Source organism: Panthera pardus, unplaced genomic scaffold (assembly GCF_024362965.1).
Source record: "Panthera pardus isolate Hobbes unplaced genomic scaffold, ASM2436296v1 HiC_scaffold_7, whole genome shotgun sequence".
Taxonomy (NCBI): domain Eukaryota; kingdom Metazoa; phylum Chordata; class Mammalia; order Carnivora; family Felidae; genus Panthera; species Panthera pardus.
The window spans coordinates 47,062,087-47,084,397 of NW_026527002.1; the positions used below are offsets into that span (position 1 = coordinate 47,062,087).

Below are 22,311 nucleotides of genomic sequence, written 5' to 3' on the forward strand. Positions count from 1 at the left end.
TCATCCTTCAAGTCATAAGCCACTTTATTCCAGTCCCTTGAAATCACAGACTGCCTTGATTTTAGACAGAACAGACCATTTCCAGAGGTCCCTCAACACAGTAATGACAATAAACAGCCCAGCAAAGAAGTGACATAAACTTTTAGGCATTCAACCTTCCGGGTGCTGCAGAGTCCCTTGGCCAAATTTAAGTGCATTGCATTGGACATACAAAGCCCTTCCTGGGAAGGAATAGAAGAGAAAAACAACCATCGAGAAAATACAGACAGGGTCAATGGCAGGCCAGGACGAAGACTATTTCTGTGTATCTCAGGCATGTCGGTGTTCGTCAGCCATGCATCTGGCTCTGTTTTCTCTCCTAAGCAGCTGGAGCCCCTCTCCCCTCCTTCTCACTACAGCTCTCAGTTCTAGGGAACTGGATGAGTCTGGCTCAACAAGATGTCCTGACCGAAGGCAGAGCCCAGGCGGACTTGCCCAAATATTAACTGACTCCCCACCCTCTTTGAAGAACTGAAAGGGAAGAATTTGGTCTTCAGTCCAGAGCAGGAAGGGCTTTCCCCCCCAACCCCCGCGTGGGGGAAGGATGCACCTCCTGAACACGACCAGCAGAGGTGCTAGGTCCCTCACCCCCTCTGCCCTCTGCCTCTTAGGGTAATCCCCTGGCTTTCAGACCCAGATCTTACCACTCGGCCCAAGGAGGAATTTGGCAAGTCTCAGGGCTGACCGACTGGGAGGAGCTGACACTTAGAGGGAGATAAAGATTATTTTACCAAATCTAGGCCTCCAAATTTCATTCTGCAAAGTTGGTTCATTTTGGCCAACCATACAAATTCAGATTTTTGCTACCAGGTAAAATGGACTCAAGTAACACAGAGGAATCTAGAGTTAGAATGGACTCAACATCATCTCCCTCATGGTTATTTCTGTCTTTCTGTGGGTCATGATCTTCAGGAAGTAGCTTCAGTGCAGACAGACCCACTAAGGACCTCTCGGCCTCCTCCTGGGGCAGGGTCTACCATGTACATCCTTGAGGGTTTGGACTTCCCCATGCCTACTGCTTGGGAAAATGTGACGGACTTACCTGTGATCAGCAATTTTTACTCTTAACTTTCAATTCCAATTAGTGTGCGTGAGATCGCCAGACCAAACAGCGACGCAAATTTGCACTGTCACCTCTCAAAATAGAAATCTGCATTCAAAGAACATGGTGATGGAAAATACTTTGGGATTCCCCACAGCAGGCCCTGGAAATCACAGACGCACTGGCCCGTGCCTTCTTCATGATGAGTCAGCCGGCTGCCCGACCTCTGATTGTTTGAAGGGCCACTGGGGGCATGAAAAGGTCAGTATTCCAGATACAGCTCCCTAATCATACATGTGGCTTAAACCACTGGGAAGTCCCAAGAATTTATGGTATATATATTTTTTTCAGGTCTAAGGAATATTGATCTATTCAGAAGAGCACCACACTTCCAATCTAATACCACTGAGCTGCTGGGCTGAGTGAGCTAACCATCACCTCACATCTCTCACAAATATTAACCTTCTGGTGGCTCCCAAGGACGTGTCCCACTTAAACCTGCCCTAGTCTATTCTCCAGGCACAACCACTCTGGAAATGCATTCGAAATTAAGGTTGGGCCCTAGTCATGGTGACTTTGTACTTCTCTGGAATATATAAAATATACCTGTTGATTGGTGCATTTGTGCAAAGACAGATATGACTTTAAAACAAGACATAGACATTCATTATAGTTGGCTTACTTCACATTAAGCTACTAAAAACAGTCTTCTGTAATAAGATTGTATTAGTGCTCACTAAACATGCATTTCATTTAAACAAGGCAAAACACTTAATTTGGTCTGCAATACCCAATAGTTTATGTACAGCAGTCTTTTGTCTTAATCACAATAGGCAACAAGATGGGTCTGGTTTTGTTATATAAGTTACCATTTGTGTTTAATTTCCAAAGAAACTCATCTTAGCTCAGCTAGTGTAAACGCCGTGAGAAAACAGCTGAGCCATCATTTTCCTCTTCTCTACGAATTTACCTTGACACGTTCACAGCTTAGACACTACAACAGCCTGCTGGGGAAGAGGGTGGAGTGGACGCCTCCACGTCCCTTCTATAGCCTGGCCCCAGAGGGTTCCTTGTCCTTGTGGAACCCAGCACATGGCACCATCACCCCGAGGGCACGGGCGACTCCAGACCCGGGTGGGGAGTTTTGTTTTTCCAGCAAGCCCCTGGAAGCTTGTGATTGAATCACTGGACCGAATTGTTTTCCCTTCTCTTGCCTCCCCGAGTCTTCGGTTTCAGAACAGAGACATTGGAATCGGAAGAAAAATGACAATAATAACAGCGATGGAGAAATCATAGAACAACGAACACCACAAGGTCTGTGCAAGACAGCACTGTCCATGCTCGGCCACAAGCGGTTGGGGCTCCGGGCATTCCCACAACAAAGGAAGCTGAAGGCGTCACGGAGGAAGGTGCATCTGACCTCACGGGGGGCAGCATCACCATCAATATTGTTTGGCAAAAAAAAAAAAAAAAAAAAAAAAGACAAACTTGTTAAAAAGGAAGATCGAAAGGGAACACAAGCAGCTCTACGATCCGTAGGGCGCGGGGCTCAGAACTGGCCGGCACTGCTGGGGTCACACTGCAGGAGGCGCACTATGGACGGGTCGCTCTTGGCCCCTCGGATGAATTCCTCCAGGGACAGTTTTCCTAGAAAGCAAGAGGACAGGTGAGCTGGTGGCAGCTGCAGGGCCTTACGGTCATCCCACTGCATCTTGGTGGTGGCGACCGCTCACCTTCTCCCCTGCGGTCGCACCCTCTGCCCTTCCTGCCTGAGACCCATGGGGCAGGGCGAGGCTCATCACCGCAAAGCTAGCACCTAGCACGGCACCCTGCTTCCTGGGAGCCCATCGCTGACCTGGTGGCAGGTGGCCCTGACAGGACCCCTGCCCTCATGGCTCTTCCAGCTCCAGGCTCCCAGGAGGGGGTGGGAGGTTCTCATTCAGTATTGGTGAACAGTTATCTGGCCTTTGTATTATTATTATTATCATTTTAGAGAGAGGGAGAGAGAGAATCCCAAGCAGGCTCAGCGCTGTCAGCACAGAACCCCCGATGCTTAACAGACTGAGCAACCCAGGCGCCCCTGGCCTTTGCATTTTTAGGAGAATGAGCTGTGCTCTAGCAGCACCAAAGCCATCGCGGGGTTCCCACGGTTCCCAGAGCCTGCTGGCCTCCTTCGGGTACACTTAGGTCTGCTGCAAGAGTCCCTCTGCTTGCATGTGAGCAGAGGGGCCCTCGCAGACATCTGGGGGGAGGACCTTCTTTTGGACAACATGGGAGGAGGCCACCCCTCCATCCAAAGTAAGGAGAATAAAGGGGTGTTCGCACGAGGCAGACGGATGCCCTGCCGGGTCCTTTGGGTCAAACAACAGGCTAGAGGAGGGACACCTGGCCTCCTGCGATCCCATTCCTATCTGTGTGTCCCTTTTCTTTCTGAGTAAGCTGGAATATATATTGAATTCCCCTCTGTCATACTGTTGTGCAGGGTGGGGGCGGCACAAAGCTTCTCCACCATTGCTGATGCTTCCAGAAGGGTCCCTCCTTGGGAAGAGCTGCTGGGCCTGCTCTTGATAGGAGCTCCCACAAGGGACCTGCTCCCCCTGCCCCCGAGGACAGCCCATGCCCACTGGGGCTTCCTGTTGCTGTGGGTCTTGTCCAAATGCCCTCAGGCTCTCACACTAGGCTCTAACCCCCCCCCCCCCCAACAAAATCCATCCTCAAGGATTGTCTCTTACTTCTCCACTCATTCCAGACCCAGACAGGAAGGATACTGCCTACGGAAGCCTTCACCACCCCGTACTCAGAGACGTCAACAAATACGTCTTCCCCTTCGTCACAACCCCCTCCCCCAGCACCTAGTTCTCATTTAACCAAATCTACTTTAGCTACGAGGAGGAGAAAGGTGGGCTTTTATGCATCTATTTATTTTTAATATAGAGCAAGCCGCCTCTAGGCTTTGTGTCCTGCCCCTGCTCTGGCAGTGGTTACAATGGTGATGACTTGTTAGGTTTGAAAGGCCGGCGTGAGCAAAGGCAGAGGGCAGTGGCCACTTGAACACTTGAGGATCTCCAAAGGTAAGCTCTGGGAACCTTGGACCGGGAGCAGCGGGGAACACCCAACATTTCACCTCTATGTCTGGGTCTCTTGGATTGACTCCCCGTGTGCTTCTGAGTAGACTCCAGGGCTACGTTGCCTGTGTGTCCTGACTTTTCCAGTCTGAGGCCTGGGGCTCCACGCAAAGAGCCTCCACCAAGAAGAATCTAACAGTGGGGAGACTGTAGGTGAAGCCTCTGCTCCAGGCTCCCACCCCCTCCCCACTTTTGACCCTTAGGAAAGCACCGGGCTTCTGGCAGCGGGATGTGTTCCGCGAGTGCTGCCCCAGTCAGGACCCCGTGACACCATTATAGCGAGCCTCTAACTCCCTGCCTATGAGCTGCACACACGGAAAGTTTTGTCCTCCAGCACCTGCACCTTCGCTCATCCTATAGCTCTCTTCCTGCCAGGGGGCTGGGCCCTAGAGCAGGACACAAACCCACCTGTGCTCCCCTGGAGCACCAGCAAAACGTGCAGTTGAAAATCAGCAAGTTCGTTAACTGTCAAACAATCCCATTTGTTTTGTCTTCGCAAAACAATCTATCTGCCGTGAATTAAGGTGCGTAAGGGGAAATCGGATGTGATAGCACTTTTGTGCAGGAAGCAAAGCAAACAGATTGGTCCGCACCCTGCAAAGCCAGATTCTCGGGCAGCTGGTGCCCCAGAGGCGCGTGGAGTAGAAAGAGAGGCTCCCTGTACTACAAAGCCTCCTGTCATTCTGTCCACCAGCACCATTTGGGGGATACAAGAGCGTTCGCACGTCACGGACAAGATTTGCTGGGGATGCCCAGGGAATCAGGGGAGCTGGTAATAATAGCAAGTGTTAACCCTGCCTGACGCGTGGGTTTCTTATGTACCAGATTCAGCGCTCAGCGCTTTAAATTCAGGTGTCCCATCTAAATAGGGTGGCCAGATTTGGCAGATAAAATACAGGATGCCCAGTTAAACACTGAATTTCAAATAAACAAGAATTCTTCTCATATAAGTATGTCCCATATATTTCACAGGGCATACTTCTGGAAAGAAAATCATTTGTTTACCCAAAATTCAGAGTTGATTAGGCCTCCTATAACTTATGTGGCAACCCAATATCTAAAACCCACTGTCCTTGAGTTTGAAATCCACTCTTCGTTTTCACTTTGGATTGTTCTGATTCCTCTTGTTGGGTCTGAATTGTGGATGAAACCCTCAGGGGGGAAATTGTTGGCCACTTCCCTCCCCTCCTCCCCTTCCCCCACATCGGCTGGGGAAGACCAGACTCCAGGAAACCAACACCTTAGGGCATGCGGAGAAGAGCCCAACCTCACCCCCTGGGCAGGCTGGGGTGAAAGGCCAGGGTCTGAGTGGAGTAGCACCAAGTCCCTCTCTGCTTTCTGATTAGCTGGCCTGCAGGGATCCAGCCTGCTGTGGTTTAGGCCTGTTCCCACCTCGGTCCTTCTCTGTCCTGTACTACCAGGGAGCATGCGGGACGAGCCAGTTTCACAAAGAGCTGAAAGCCACGTCTTTGCGGCCAATATCTTGCCCTCGGGTGGCATTGCCCTGCCTGGGTGGCCCCAGCCCCTCCAGCAGCCCCCACTGAGCAGAGGAAAGCAGCCTTGGCCTCCTACCATCTCTGTTGGTGTCCATCTGGCGGAAGATCTTTTCTGTCCTTTTCTCTGGGGTTGACTCGTCTTCAGGCATTTTCATTACGGAGGAAACCATCTTATAGATCGCCTGGGGACAGAAACAACGTATAAGCCAGAAACATAACAGCCTTATTATTAAACCTCCCAAATGTAGGGGTGAATGGGACGTCCTCCATTAGCCCAGGGAGCTAGTCCCATTCCTGCCGATCTGTTGTAGAAAACTGATGTGCAGTCACTACCGAGGGATGCCTGGCCAGCAGAACTTGCTTGCTCCAGCAGTGAGAACCTGGCAGGAAGACCCACTAGACCCCTGTGTCTCAGACTTTCTTGTGCATATGAATCCCCTGGGGATCTTGTGAAGATGCAGAATCTGATTGATCAGGGCAGGGTGGGGGTAATGGGGGCCTGGGATTCTGCACTTTTTTTTTAAATTTTTTTTAAATGTTTGTTTATTTTTGAGAGAGAGAGAGAGAGAGAGACAGAGTGTAAGCAGGGGAGGGGCAGAGAGAGAGGGTGACACAGAATCCTAAGCAGGATCCAGGCTCTGAGCTGTCAGCACAGAGCCTACCCAACACGGGGCTGGAACTCACAAAGGGCAAGACCATGGCCTGAGCCTAAGTCAACACTTAACTGGATGAACCACCCAGGTGCCCCTGGGATTCTGCATTTCCAACAAGCTCCCGTGTGATGCTGCTCAGCTATCCTGAGAACACCACTTCTAAAAGCAAGGCTGTGGATAACAGTCCTCAGGTCAGAAAGACAGGTGGGTCTCTCCACCTTGGTCCCTCAAGCATAATAAACCCATGATGGCCTGCAAATGTCCGCGCATGTCTTCTCCCAGGCAGACATTACTAATCCATCCCAATCCTCTCCCCTCCCCCTGCCCCCATATGTGGCAATCACCTCACATTCCTTTCCAGCAAGCTCCTGGGCATCCCCAAGATGGAGGCAAGCTGCCATCCAAACTTTGTATTAAATAATTAAGCAGCTCAAGGCTTAAGATAAATTGGGTAAATCTGATGAGCAACAGAGGGTTTGACTGAGTTTCGTATGCAATACTGAAGCTGTCTCCCCCACCATAGTGGAGCCTGCGTGGTACTCCGTAAAGGCTTGGAATGTGGCAGTTGTCAAATGTAGATTTGATTTGGAAATAATGTAAAGTCACTGTTTTTATCCCCAGGCCATGACTTTGCTAATCAGATTCACTCTGGGGACTTTAGTCTGGGGAAGCAGTTTTAGAAAAAGTAGATTTTGCAGGAGGGTGGGCATAAAAAGAATCTGGAAAGTTCTGGAGCTTCAGATGCCATGGGATAGTTGGAGGGAGGGGAGAAAGGAAGCCAGCTGAGAGAAAGTAGTTTTCCAATGAGAAGTGTGTGAGAGAAAACAAATTGATACTAAAGGCTCAACTTAACTTGCTTTACAGTCTTTTTTAGGATAAACTCTGCCTCATTCTGGAGGAAAAGGCGGCGAATGTTCTAATCCCAATCAATAAATTAGGAATGAAAAACTGACTCACCCAGGGTTCACCCTTGGGCGGATTCCACACCATAGGGATCCCTCTGGCCAGGTTCCCTGAGTCTGTCTGAAACCCCCCCAAAGCCCTTGCTCAACTCCAGGGTGGCCTCCACAGTGATTCTGCCTGGGAGAAAAGTCAAGCTCAGAGTTACAGCTCGGTCTCAGATCGTGGGTGTCACTGGGGTAAACTTGGCCATAGTCAGCTCCCTCAGGAAACGTTCACGGAAGTGTGCGGCGAAGGCATGAGACAAACCACACTCTGTCTTCCTCCTGGACCCCTACTTGCTGTCCACTCTAGCCCGGGTCTACACCGCCATCTGTGCTGGGCCTAGAGTGCCAAAATGCCAAGCCTCTGGGGACACCTGACTCCTGGAGGGAACTAGAAAAGCCCATAAAGATAGAGTTCTTTTTACAAACAGGAAGACAGGTGCTGAGAGTTCCTGGACCAGGTGAACATTTGGTAACGGCAGCAGAGAGCAAAAGTCCTGTCCAGAGCTCGACAACCTGCCCAACACCCACCTTGGTTTCCTGGACCAGCAGCAGCTCTGTTTATGCTCTTCCCTTATCTCAGTGCTCACCTGGCCCTCTCCCTCTCCCAAAAATCCTACTCATGTGTTAAGGGCAGGTTGAAATGTTACCCTCCTCCAGGAAGTCTTCCAGGGTCTTCCTTCTATGTGTAATTTCCCTTCCTCTGTGCTAGCAAATGGCTCCATTCAAAGCCTCTCTTGGATCATTCCATCCCATTTACTTGAACTGTAGTTACCAACCACATTCTCCTCTTAGACGGATGGTGGCAGTCTGATCTGGCTATTCATTGAACCCCTGACAGTTCCTAACACAGGGCTTTGCACAGACTTGGGCTCATAAGTTTGAAGGATTCATTCAGGAATAACTGTCCCCAGCCCCCATCGCCTCCTCTCAGGCTCTTCCTCTACTCTCAATGTTCTATTCTGCTTCTCGTTATAAAGTTCCCCTTTCTCCTCTTGTTATGCTTTTCTCAGCTTCCCCTTCTCTTTTCTTCCTCCCTTTCTTTATATAATTAAACATATTCATGTGAAACCCCTTAAAGATTCTGTTGGGGAGGGAGACTTTCCTCTGCCCTTCAAAAGCCCTCTAATTGGACTAAGACTCAAGCTGACAGGAGACAAACAGGAGGAAATCAAATTTAATATTGTGCACATGGGGAATCCACACAGATATCAAAGATTCCAAAGACAGTCGAAATGAGGCATGTGTGTCATCCTGAACTAAGGAGAAGGGGACAGGAGTCTGGGACTTCAAAGGGAAAAATTGTAATTCACAGGAAAATGAAAAGGAGTAAATGTTTGGTAAACAAATGTGTCCTGGGGACACTTGGAAACCATGGGACGTAGAGGACTTTGATCAAACAGGCCTTGCTAGGTTCCTCCCTGTCTACCACACCTTGTTCATACCATAACATAGCTCTTTGTGGTGACAGCTCTCTTCCTGGAGCAGGTCCTCTACCTAAATTCTTTTTAGACAGTTGTGGGGGAGGCAAAGAGCTTTCCTTGAATCTGCTCAGTTTCAAATGCTCATTTAAAAAACTCAAAAATAATCTTCATGCCTAAGTGGCCCATCTTGGGCACCCTGCCCTTGGCCCCCACAATTTTTCAGTCTATCAAAAGCTACGGGCTCTCCGCTCAGGAACCAGGCACACATGCTCGTGGATCTCCACTCACTGTTACAGACAGCTTCAGGGGCTCATGGATTCAGGAGCCCGTCCACGGACTCCAGGTGGGGAAACCCCTGATCTCAATTTACCCCCTCTCCTTTTCTCATTCATCCATTCACTCAGTCATTCCCCAACTATTTGTCAATCAGCTATCACATACCAGGCCTATCTACCCCATCCCCGCCCTCAAAGGTTTACTGTTAAATAAGGCAGACTGACATTATTTGAACAATCAAAGAAATGAGTGTAAAACATTTGTTGAGGGAAGTGCTACAAAGGAGGGTGCATGGTCTTATGAGATGTTGTAACGGGGGAACACTCCTTGCCGGGAGGATGAGGGCAGTCTTCCCCGAGGAGTGAGGAAAGCAAAAAGATGAAGGAAGTGGGCAGCTTACAGAGAAAAGAGACAGAGGAAACAGGTGCATAGACACCCAGGTAGGAAGAATGGCAAGAAGGCTGAGGGAGTGTGGGGGATATGGTACAAGATGTGGCTCTGGAGCAGCTCAGGACAGACCACTGGGGCCCCGATCAGATGAGGGTATTTGTATTTCTCCAATAAGCAATCAAAAGAGAGAAGCGATATTAAATTTGATTCTATTTGCACCTACTCCCCAAATCCATCCCTACTCCCTTACTTGCAGGCAATGGTGTTCAGAGAATTTAAAAACTGTCATTAATAATTTACTCATCATTTATTGAGTGTCTACTAGGTGGTGGCAGTCAACTATCAACACGACCGATATGGTCTTTCTTATTGTGTATCTCACCAGTCCTCTGGTAGAAGGCTAGGGAGACACCATATTGGTGACCCAAAGCACCATTTAGATGGGTGCAATGATTCCAGTGATGTCTTACTGTTACAAAAGCCTTCACTTACACCACCTCTGGTTCCCATGATGGTGAGTAAACTCACTGGTCGGGAGCATTCCTTGGAACTCCCAGCCTCTAAGAGCTGGGGCTCATGAAATTCTTCTCCTTCCTGGAATTCTGATGGGAAGTCAACTGTGCAATAATCCAGAGATTATTCCCTTAATACTCTTGGTTGAACAAACGAAAGATCAAATGAACAGATGAATTTGTGTTAGAAAACAAGGTTCCCACACTCAACAGAAGGTCTTGAAGAGATTTAGCCTTTTGCTATTAGGCCAAAGGAGTGGGGTTGGAACAGAGAAATAAAGATGGGTTAATATAAAAACCAAAATCCAAATCAAAACAAAGCAATGAAGAAAGTCAGGATGCCCTTACCTCAGTATATTTGCAAACAGGACTTCTGGAATTGGGCAAGAGGCACAGTGTCTGAGCATATTGTAAAGTTGAGGAGGAAGTGAGGGCTCCTTCGAGAGGCTCACATTCCAGACAGCTCTTTCATGGCCCTAGATTAGAATTTTTTTTTTTTTTTAATGTGCATCAACTCACAGACAGGGGTTAGTGGATTGTTCACAAAACCAGGTCTCTGATGTGTGTGGCACCAGAGCAGTGAGCAAAGAGCTGAGGTGACAAGTCCCTGTGGTCCCAAGAGTGAGTAAGTAGATGGCGACCAGGCAAAACCACATTTGGGAAATCGTCTGTCCCCTTCCCACGGCATCAATAACCCAGAGCTGATTGCATTAGAACTTCAGAATCTAGGACTCCACAGCACAGGGAGAAAAGACACAATGCCAGACAGCAATCTGAAACAAATCATGTCTCTTATTAGCTCTACTACCCCCCCTCCCCAAATTTAATGGGATTAAACCATGAAGAGGCCAGGCTACTTTCCTGCTTATTTTTAGCAATGTCAATGAGAGGCCCAGCAGGGACATCCTGTTTTTAATTAAACTTGAAGAGCCTTATTCTCAAATCTGGGTAAACACAGAGCTATGGGTTGCCCAAGAGCCCAGCTCTGGCTCTGCCCCTATATAGGCTTGGGACAGTTTTCTGCCCTGCAGCCCGGGGTCTCACCAGCTTCCTTGTGCCCTATATTTTTCTTCCTTTTTTCCTCTGAATGAACCACTTCTTGGAATTCTGGAAAATTAGGAGTCACGTCTGCACTGATAAAAGTTGTAGGATTAACGGAGGGCAGGCACAGTGCCAAGAGTCAAACTTGACCTCTCTCTAAAGGAAACCAGACCGTCTTTTTTCACCAGATGGAGGGTCTTCTAACAGGACATCCAAGGCCGCGTGACAACTGACCAAGGGCAGAAGAAGTTAAACGGTACAGGGTGGGGGGTTGCTTTGAGATTCTAGATAAAGAACAGCACCCCACTTAGAAGAATATTGCACATCGGGAAATGAGGGTGGAGAGAGGCCGTGAGGATCTTTCTTAGAAACACTTTTGAAATAGGATCGAAGTCTGTGTGTCTGGAATGGTGTCAGTGGTTTCTTGTTCAGAGTGAGAACACCTGAAGTCAGTAACTTCCCTAATGTTCTATGCAGGTGCTGTAGGTACCTTCACAGGGAGAGGGTGAAGGGAGAAGACCCTGTCCCTTTTCAACCAAAGCCACTCCATTCCTATTTTAGGTTCCATGTAAGATTTTACTTGAAAAAAGCAAACTCATTGCCCTCAAAATCCTGTGTGTGTGTGTGCGCACGCACACACACACACACACACACACACACGCATGTGAATAGCCTTGCCATCCACCCTGTGGTGCAAAGACATCTTTGGCACCTCTCTGCCATCTATCTCCATTTCTAGGACCCAGTGAATCTGTCTCCTTAGTATTTTCTTAAATCTATCATTCCTCCTGTCACTGTCCTCTTTTAAGTCAGCAGTGATACCCATCATTCTTAGATATGGGCAATTAATATTTGTTTTCAATCTTACATTAAGTGCAATGCAAAAGCAGCTTCAAAGAGCCCCATCCGAAGAGGCCTTTTATTGTCCCTAACAGACATTCCAGAGCTGTTGTATTCTAGGCCTCCATGTTTGGGGGGTTGGGGGGCAATGATGAGTTTGATTCGGGAATACTGACCTTCAAGTGCCAGTGCAACATCTCGGTGGAGATGTTTACTAAGATTTGGACGTAACAAAGTTGGAGATCTGGAAGTAATCAGTTGTTTCCTGCATAAATTGGGGCTAATAAGGTTGGCATGAAGATTCAATGAGATCATGCACGTGCACTGAGTTGAACAGTATCTTGCAAAACTTCACGTCTACCCAGAGCCTGGTAAGGTGACCTTATTTGAAAATAGGGTCTTTGACAATGTAATCAGGTAAAATAAGATCATGCTGGATTCGGACGGGCCCTAATCGATCCAGCAATTCAAAGGAAGGAAAGTTGGACACGGACACACAGGAAGAATGTCATGTGATGATGGAGGCAGAAGCCGGAGTGATGCAGCTGTGAGCCAAGAAATGCCAAGTGTTACCAGTCACCACCGATGCTAAGAGGCGTGAAACAGATTACCCTCCCCACCGGAGTTCCCAGAAGGAACCAACCTTGTCCCTACCTTGATTTTGGACTCTGGCCTCCAGAACCCTGAGAGAATACATTCCTGTGGTTCTACGCTTCCCAGTTTATGACAGTTTGTTATGGCAACCCTAGGAAACTACCACAGCGTGGAAAGCACTCATCATTATACTCAACCCACCGCAAACACTGATGAGAGGAGACTTCTTGGAGGGAATGACAGGAAATAAGGGCTGTAGCTGGAACTCTGAGAGTATCCATGTTCAGGGAGCCGAAGAACGAAGAGCAGTCCACAAAGGACATTGGAAGGGAAGAGCCAGAGAGGGCTGCCTCGCTCATATTGCCAGATGGCATACTGGATGCTAAGAGTTAAACTCTTGTCGTAAGATTAATCCCCTAATAAGAAAGGGATAAACCAAACACAACTGGTAAGCGCGAAGATTAGTCCTGAGAGGAAGCCACTAGCCGAAGCAGTTGCTTTAGAACTTCCTCCAGGAAAGAAATCGAAGGTGCACGCCAGGGTCATATCCGTGGTCCACATTCATAATTGAGAATTAGGTGAGGGTGTGGACCTGAATTCCCAGGTACCATATCAAAATAGATTAGAAGCTCTTGTCTCGCCCCTCTTTTCCCCCCAGAATCAAAAGAGCACAGTGTTTTAGGTCTCCAGGAATATATTAAAATTGACCTAGTGTCTATGACACCAATTTAGAAAGATGATCGGGAGGAAAAATGCAAGGTGCCACTCAGGAAGTGGCTCTTAAAGAACGTAAAGAAGGTTTCCTGGTCCTGACCTTGGTCCTCTGTGGCACAAATACTCACAAGCTGGTTGTGTGAAAGGTCACAGTTGGTGATCTTGCAACCAGCTGGGACTAATCTGTGCGTTTGTGTGGTGCTCCTGGAGGGCAAACCTGTGCCCAGTCCCCCTGCTTGGGAGTCTCTCTGCCCCTCCCCCGCTCATGCTCGAGCTCTCTCTCTCTCTCAAAATAAATAAACATTTAAAAAGAAAAAAATTCCAATACTGCTAAAAGAAACAAAAATGTATCTTCTGTGATGAGCTGCCAATATACCCCCAACCTCCTTCCTTCAGGTCTCATTCATTCAAAAGGTATAAAAAGGTAGACTAAGGGTGTCCTGAAGTTCATTTGCCTTCATCAAAAATGCCAATTAACCCTGAATCATAACTAGGAGGAAGGGTCTGATTCCAAGACAGCATTCTCTCCCTGGGAGTGCTGTGGTCCCACTGATGGATCCTCAAATTCAGTGCTCTCTTACCCCCAACATCCCAGGGAAGGTCCAGGCATTCATGGCCAAATCAGCAATGCCACTCTTTGGCTCACTCGGCCCCTTCCTCGGCCCCTGTGCTGTGAAGGGTGTAGGTGTGCAGACCTATCTCCACCTGGGCTGAGGCACAGACAGGAAGCCTTCTCCCCGCTCTTGTGGCAGAGGGCTGACCCTAGCTCCCACCCAGAGGAGAGGCTCTGCTGTAAAATGGGGAAAAGTCAGAGCTGTGGTCTGGCTCATGACTCCCGAGAGGCAGTTTTGATGCAATAAAACACTGGGCCTAAATCATGTTCCTAAATTTGTCACTTAAAAAAAAAATAAGCATGTGAATGTAAAAATGTTCAAGACTCTAAAAATAAATCTGTGTATGTTTTTGCTTGTTCATCCAGATGTTGATATAGCACAAAATTATTTTTTTAAAAAAGGAAAATATCTGCATTTTAGTATATGTGGCAGAGTGAATAATGGTCCCCCACAAGATGTGCCTGTCATAATCCCTAGAACATGTGAATATGTTACCTGATATAGTAAAAGGGACTTTGCAGATGTGATTAAGTTAAGGACCTTGAGATGGGGGACCAGTCCTATCTGGCTGGTCTCAGTGTAGGTGCAATGGTCTTTATGAGTAGAAGAGAGAAGAGAGTGAGATGCCCACGAAAACGCTCGTGTGAGAAGGACTCAATCTACTATTGCTAACTTTGAGCGTGGATGAAGGAGGCCACAAGCCAAGAAATGCTTCCCCCATAGGTTGCATCCCATGGACGCCTTGATTTTGGTCCAGTAAAACTAATTTCAGACCTCTGACCTGGAGAACTGTAAGATAACGACCCCGTTGTTTTAAGCAACTAAGTTTATGGCAATTTGTTACAGCACCAAGAGGAAACTGCCACAATGCAGTCAGTGTGACAGAGACCAAAGCTTGTCACCGTAAGCCATTCTGTGGACTCTGACGCCTAACTGAGAAGCAACATCAGGGAAGAAAAACACTAGAAAATGTAGGCAATACTACACTCCATTCATTGTCAAGCCTAATTATAAACTTGTTTGGACCCCAGTCTACACCCCGCCCGGTTTTAGTGTCTGTAGGTGAACAACATAAATTTGCATTTTATTAAATTGCTTTGCATTGCTGAGTCTTAGAGGAGCAGAAGTTCGGTCAAGAATTTATATATCGATGCTTGTCATCAAGCTGTAGGTTTTACTCACTTTAAGAAATAGGACCTTAATTTGTGAATGCTTCTGCTGGCCTCCGGCCTGCTCTCATCTCCTCATTCTCTACCATATATTTGCCCGCATGCAAAGCAGAAACCCAATGGGACAGTGACTCTCTGAAGTACAAGCACCCCTGCAAAGGTACTTCCTCAATGGTGCAGACCAGCTGGAACCAAAAAAAGAGAGAGAGAGAGAGAGAGAATCTGTACACAACTTCTTGGGACAGGGACAGGGTCTGGAGTGTGGGCTTCCAGAATGGGGTGAAAAAAGAAGAAAAATAGAAAGGGAAGTTTGGCAACATCCTACACATTCCAGTTCATCCACTGGAAACTTGGGATTAGCATTAGAATGAGACAGAATACATGAATCGTCAGTTTGCAAAGTAGCAGAATAGAATAACATAGCCCTTAATAGGAAAATGATTCTAAGTGTAATTTAATCTCATCGGCAATTTGGAAGTCGCCTCAAGGTGCCACAGTACTTCCTCCCCACGGTGGGGGGTGAGTCGTGAATGTCAATCCTCAGGGTGCTGTAGGAAACTCCATTTGCAGGCTCCGGAAAAACCCAAGTGCTTACCAGCACCTTCTGCACATTCTCTGCAATGTTCTCACCCTCCCTTGCAAACCAGAATTCCTCAGCCCAGGGAGAGTGTATTCCTCCCCTACTATTTATTCCCAGCTACTTAGCAGTGCTTCAGGGCAGGTGTGAAACAAAATGGGTGCCGGGTTTGATTTTCAGAAGCCCGTGGGGTCCAGAGGGTTCTCCTTGACTGGGGGTCAACATATTCATTAATACTGGCCACCACATCATCGACCAGGAGAACTGTGCAAAAAATGTTAAACGGGAGCTAACACAGTGGCTAACAGGATTTTTTTTTCTTAGATCCCAATCAGGAAGTAGTTCTCTTCAAAAGGAGAATGTACTCGCCCCTTTTTCTGCAGTGAGGCAGAGGACATGGTGGGAAGTCGGGGGGGGGGGGGGGGGGGGGGGGGGGGGGGGAGCAGAGCACAGCACGATGCCCAGATAAAAAAGGAGAGAGAAAATAAAGCTAATGAAAACGAGTCCCATTTGAAATTTAAATTTTTGTTTAATTAGCAAAGATTGGGAAAAATCAGAAAAGTGCAATGACCTGGGACGCCCTTCAGTCACTCAGGGAGCATGTTTGGAAAAACAATTTGGCACAGCGTCAAGTGTCTCAGAAATCAATGCTCCTTCCCTTCGGCTCAGTGATTGCAATTCTGGGAATCCACTCGAAGGGAATAGTCCCAAATATAGAAAAAGCTTCATGCACAAGAATTATCTGTTATTTTATATTTAAATGTTACAGTATCATATATAATAATAAAACGTGGAAACAACCTAAATATCCAACAGTAGGGGAAGAGTAAGTAAACTATATCGTATGACTATTATGCAGCTATTAATGTATCATTATTGGGGCACCTGGGTGGCTCGGTTGGTTGAGCATCAGACTTTGGCTTAGGTCACAATCTCATGGTTCGTGAGTTCAAGCCCCGCGTCAGGCTCTGTGCGGACGGCTCAGAGCCTGGAGCCTACTTCGGATTCTGTGTCTCTCTGCCCTCCCCCAGTCGCGCTCTATCTCTCTCAAAAATAAAAGAAACATTAAGAATAAAATATCATTATTAAAACTTTTTATAACATGAGGAGCGCCTGGGTGGCTCAGTCGGTTGAGTGTCTGACTTCGGCTCAGGTCAGAGCTTGGAGCCTGGAGGCTGCTTCAGATTCTGTGTCTCCCCTCTCTCTGCCCCTCCCCCCACTCATTCTCTCTCTCAAAACTAAACAAACATTAAAAAAATTTTTTTTAAGTTTTTATAACATGACAAATGCCTGTATTACTATGTTGAGTGAAAATGGCAAGATGCAAAATTTCATATGCATTATGAAGTCAGTTAGATATTTTTGAATGCATGGAAATGAGAACAGAAAATATTATTTTCTACTATTAGAAAATTATTAGCAGTGATTCTCTTTGTGGGAGGAGTGGGATTATGGAAAATTCTTCCCTTTTGTTTTTATATTTTCCTATACTCATATTTTTACAGTTGAAATTATATTTTTCATGCATTTATCCTTGGGGGAGGGGAGAAACCCTTTATTCTTGCTTAAGATCCCGTCTCTGAGGGATTAATTTAACACACCGTATTCAGATAGTGGCTGCTCTGGGTGAAGGAAGAGGCACAGAAAGACCTAGCTGGCAGATCTTGGAGAGTTAACTAGTACAAAGGTCAGTGGGATTCCTGCTCAGCACCCGGCTCTGTGTGGACAGAGCACCTGTCCTCTCTCACTGCCCATGCAGGTCCAGGCCCCCTGGCCCAGGAGCAGACCCCAGGCCTCAGCTACAGTAGCTCAGTAACAAGTCAGTCGCGTGGGTCTCTTTTGGCTCTGCCCTTAGTTTCTGTAACCGGGTCTCCGGGGTTCCTTGAAAGCAAGTGCCCCTCTGCCTCCATCCTCAACCCCACCAGCACCTTTCCGGCTCCTTGTGTTATATGCCACCTCCCTTCCAGAGCCCCACCTGTTCCCCCAGGGGCTGCAGATCTATCCCTGAACCCGGACGTCCTGGAATGAGTGCTGGCTTCTGAGACGAGCCCTCCAGGAAGCCAAATGCCCACTCTCTTGGACCGCTGTCTGCTTCCAGATGCTTCCCTCTTGGGCCCGTTTGCCTGCCAAGATGGTGAGTGACGGCCAGCCCTCCCCAGTGCTGCCCACCCACCTAGTCCTGCTTATTGCCTGCAGCTGTCCTGATCCTCCCCTGAGCTATGTCCCAACCTCCTTAAGCTCCTCTCTGGGTCCCACTCTGCTGATCAAACTGTTAGTTACCATGACCATAGCTCCTTATGCCCCTTCCCAATCTTCCCTTGGGGTCTGACAGGGAAAATGTGGCAGACACCAGGCCCACTCTCCTGTTCCACTCAGTATTTACTCTGGGTGAGTGATTTGGAGGACTTGACTCTTTACGATGTTTGTATCTCTGATGAGACAGAACCTGGTCTAGAGATCCCGGCTTTCATTCAACAGTCTTAAGAAAGTTGGGGGCACCTGGGTGGCTCAGTCGGTTAAGCATCAGACTCTTGATTTTGGCTCAGGTCGTGATCTCAGGGTTTGTGAGTTCGAGGCCCACTGACAGCACGCAGCCTGCCTGGGATCCTCTCTCTCCGCAATCTCTGCTCCTCCACCACTCATGCTCTCTCTCTCTCTTTCTCTCTCTCTCTCAAAATAAATAAACTTAAAAAAAAAGAGTCTATGAAAGTTGTAAATTAATGATGGTGGTGATGATGAGCTTTTCTATATGGCTGGCGCTGTGCTAAGCACTGAACATGGACAGTCACATCTAATCTTAAAGTAATCCCACAACATGGGTGGGAACCACTGGCAGTTCTATTTCACAGATAAGCACACTGAGGCTCACTTATTGGTCAGAGTTACAGAGGTAGTGACTGAAAGAGGCAGGGTTTGAAACCCGGGCCAGAAATTGATCATCAGACACCACTCCAGGGGATAAAACCCCAAAGGTTCGAGGGGTGCCTGGGTGACTCAGTTAAGGGTCCAGCTTCAGCTCAGGTCATGATCTTGCAGTTCGTGAATTCAAGCCCTGCACCAGGCTGCTTTAGATCCTAGAGAGAGATCCCTTTCTCTTTCCTCCCCTGCTCACATGTGCTCTCTCTCTCTCTCTTAAAAATAAATAAACATAAAAAAAAAAAAAACCCCAAAGGTGAGAGGTCCAGGCAGGTCACTGGGATGGGTGGATGGAGGGGCCGCAGGGAGAATGATCACCTGAGGAGTGTATGTCCATTTGTATGGTGGGGGTCACCACAAAGCACCAGGGGAGTAAGGCCAGGCAAGATTGGGGGCCCAGGGTTGCCAGATCTGAGTTTTCAAGAGATGCCAACCAGTGTGCATTTTTGTGTGCAATCTCCGTGTTCTAAAATATGGGTTCGACATTTTCAGAAACACTGGGTTGGCCACATCAAAGCCTAGATGGGCACCAGCCCCCACCCCACACAGTGCTACACTGTGCACCTCCCAGTCCTTACCTGTGACTCCTGCTCTTCTCTTTGTAAAGGGTGAGGGCTACGTACCTGCACAATCTCTAGCATTTCTGCCTTGCTGATGTAGCCATTTCCATCCAGGTCATACATGCTGAAGGCCCATTTCAGCTTCTGTTCCAGCTTCCCCCTCGAGGTCACACTCAGGGCTATGATGAATTCTCTAAAGTCTATCGTCCCATCTCCATTGGCATCAAAGGTGCGGAAGACATGCTCTGCAAATTTGGAAGCATCCCCATAAGGGAAAAAGTTCCCGTAAATTTTCTTAAACTCTTCCATTGACAAGTGTCCACTGGGGCAGTCTCTCAAGAAGCCTTTATACCATTCCTGGATCTCATGCTCTGTAAAGTCTGTGCTTTCCAGCAAATCCTGCATGACCTCTGGGCGAAGCTTGCTGTTCTGTTTCCCCATCCTGGCAGCGAGAATTCAGCTGCAGATAGAGAAGAATATAAATCATTTTTAGACCTGTTCTTTAGAGGCACGCTTTGTAATTTGTGATTGTTCCTTTGGAAAAAAAGAAACAAACTCTTTTAGTCCAATAACATTGTCTAGGATTTCCAACTCAGCCAAACAAAATGGTAGAAAGACAGACAGAAAATGCAGAGCAGAAATACCACTGCCCAGAAAACTGTTCATGTCTTTCGTACAGAGTCACTCTTGGAAACTGTAGATACATAATGAAAGAAAGAGGGAGAAAAGGAGGTGGGGGAGAAGAGAGAGACAGAGAAATTGGCTACTTATTTCCACCTTTTCTATTTGCAAGAGGTCTACTCTGCCATTAAGAAGTCTGAGGCTCTAACACACCCAATCAAAGTATTAGTAGGGAGAATTTAAGAAGAACTTGGAGAGAGAGAGAGAGAGAGAGAGAGAGAGAGAGAGAGAGAGACAAAAGAGGTAATTTACCATGTTTTACTGCTAGAATATTTCCAAGGCAAGTGCTGCTTAGACACCTTCTGAATACTATAAACACAGATATGAGTAAGGAAAGTAGAAACCTTCTAACACCATTAAATGCTACCAAACTAGGTCAGTTATTTAAATTCGCAAGGTCAAGACACTGTCAACATTAGGTTCAGTTGGTAAAGATGAGGCTTGTTTATGTGTATGCTTCTGGAAGAGGCCAAACTTTCCTTTTTAAATACAAAGAACTTCATATTCTCCAATTATAGCAGTAGCTCACATCCATAGCAAAATAGTAAAATAGCACAGCAATGCTGGAAGAAAAAAGGTAGCATCATTTCAGATCTTAACGCTTCGAGATAGCCCTGCTAGCATTTTGGTGTGTGTCCTTCTAGATTTCCTATATGCAAGTTTATCTAAATGTACTATTGACATATACTTTAATACATCTACTTTTCAAAAAACAAGGATATATTGTGTTACCTATTTTTAAACTGAACATAGTGTGGGGGACAAAGACAACTTTTATTAGATGGGAAACAAGCCTATAATTACCATCTTCCTATTCACAGAGCCATTCAGCATTGATTGGGCACCGTGTACTGGGCATGTGTCTGGTGCTGTGAAGGCAAAGAAGACTGAGGTGTGGCCCCTCTTTCTTAAGGGGCTCCCTGCTGCCTAAGTTCAAAAGCAGGGGTGGCAGTGAGGGGACAGTGTATTCGAGACCCATTCCCGGTTACGAGGGGAATGGATATGGTGCAATGACAGGACATAGAAAGGATCCCTGAGCCAAAAGGGGGCATCGGTGCCATCGGGAATGTCTTCTTGGGGAAGGTGATATCTGAGCTTAGTTCCCATCTGCAAAGTCTTAATAATTTGAGCAGTTACATTTTGCATTTTTCCTATATTGGGAAAAAAAAAATCCCGAAAGTAAAGCTTGGAAAATTATGGAATACATGAAACACAACACATACCCATTTTAATCATGATTCCTAATTTTCTCTGAGATTTTCTTGTGTGGTGTTTATTTGTTAATGTCTGTCTCCCTCCCTCTGTAAGGTCAGCCCCTTGAGACAGAGTCTCTACTGAGGTCACTTTGTCTCTCCAGGGCCCCCACAAATAACACTTGGTGAGATAACGAACAAAGGAGCGACCGGCAGACAGATAAATAATTACAACAGGGAGGTGCGTAGTAATCTTCCCAGAAAAGGAGTCTTTCTGTTACAGTGGGGAGGCCCTGGCTGTCAGAATGCTATTTGAGTCACTCAAAATATCTGGTTAAGGCTTGGTTTTGGAATGTCTTTCTTTCCCCCCATTTTATTGAAATATAATTGACATATACATTGTATATATTTAAGAGGTACAACGTTAATGACCCACTACTACACCGATCATCATGGTAACTTTGGTTAACATCCATCACCCACATAGGAATGATTTTCTTTTTTTAAAGTTTTTCTTAAGTACGTTTATTTGTTTGTTTATTTAGAGAGAACGTGTGTGGGGAAGGGTCAGAGAGAGGGAGAGAGACCCAAGCTGATAGTGCGGGGCCTGACACAGGGCTCGAACCCATTGACTGTGAGATCGTGACTTGAGCTGAAATCAAGAGTCAGATGCTTAACTGACTGAGAGCTACCCAGGCACCCCCAATTTTTTTTCTTCTGATGACAGCTTCTAAGTTCTCACTCTCTTAGCCACTTTCAAATATGCAATACAGTATTGTTAGCTATTGTCACCAGGCTGTGCATTATAGCTGTAGGATTTATTTAATAACTAGAAGTTTGTACCTTTAGCACCCCCTAACCCAGGTGCCCCTCCCCCACTGTCTGGGATCTCTTACACTGAATTGCCTGTATACCTGTCTTTTGCCCCCACTAAAAATAAATTCTAGAGGGCAGTGTTTGCACCTAGCAGGGCTCAAACTTCTTGTTTATATCCATAGTCCAAGAACAACACCAAGCAATCTTAGTAATTGACGAGTTGACTGATTTTGTTTCCTGAGTTCTGCACTGGAGGCAGGACTGGCCTCACTCTCGCTCTTAGGCAGGGACCCTCGGAAGGGTAGTGAGAACAGGGCACCCGTCCTGTTAACAGGACCAACAGGTGCAGGAAGGTCCCCTTTTACGTGGAATCTGGCAAACCCGATTTTATGCAAGAGCAAAATCAAACTACAGCTCCAAACAAAGTACAGTTTACAAACAAACTTTCAGTAGCTCTCATTTCCCTCATGTATCTCCTTTTTCTGGAGGGAGAAAAACAAAGCCAGGCTGGTTCCTATTAGAATTTTAAAACTATCATTTAGTTGCTAAGTTGGCAATTTGCCTGAGGCAAGAACTCAGAAACATGAGGTAATGCATAATACATGGGTTTACAGAGCTCCGAAACATTTTTATGAAATTTATAAGTAATTTCACGTTTTCCTCTTTGGAGGGGGGTTCTTTAGAGTACAGCTCTT

At 46.9% G+C, this 22,311-nt stretch overlaps 1 protein-coding gene across 2 annotated transcripts in view; it reads right to left on the minus strand.

Moving 5' to 3' along the window:
• NCALD (neurocalcin delta) overlaps positions 1 to 22,311 on the minus strand; it is a 272,455-nt gene continuing 250,144 nt past the window's right edge. For both annotated transcript variants that reach the window (XM_019467962.2, XM_019467963.2), the window contains 3 exons: positions 18,990 to 19,386; positions 5,779 to 5,884; positions 1 to 2,728 (listed from right to left, as the gene is read on the minus strand). In XM_019467962.2, the coding sequence (XP_019323507.1) occupies positions 2,631 to 2,728; positions 5,779 to 5,884; positions 18,990 to 19,367 (582 nt within the window). In that variant the 5' untranslated portion in view covers positions 19,368 to 19,386 and the 3' untranslated portion in view covers positions 1 to 2,630. The remainder of the gene's footprint in view (positions 2,729 to 5,778; positions 5,885 to 18,989; positions 19,387 to 22,311) is intronic.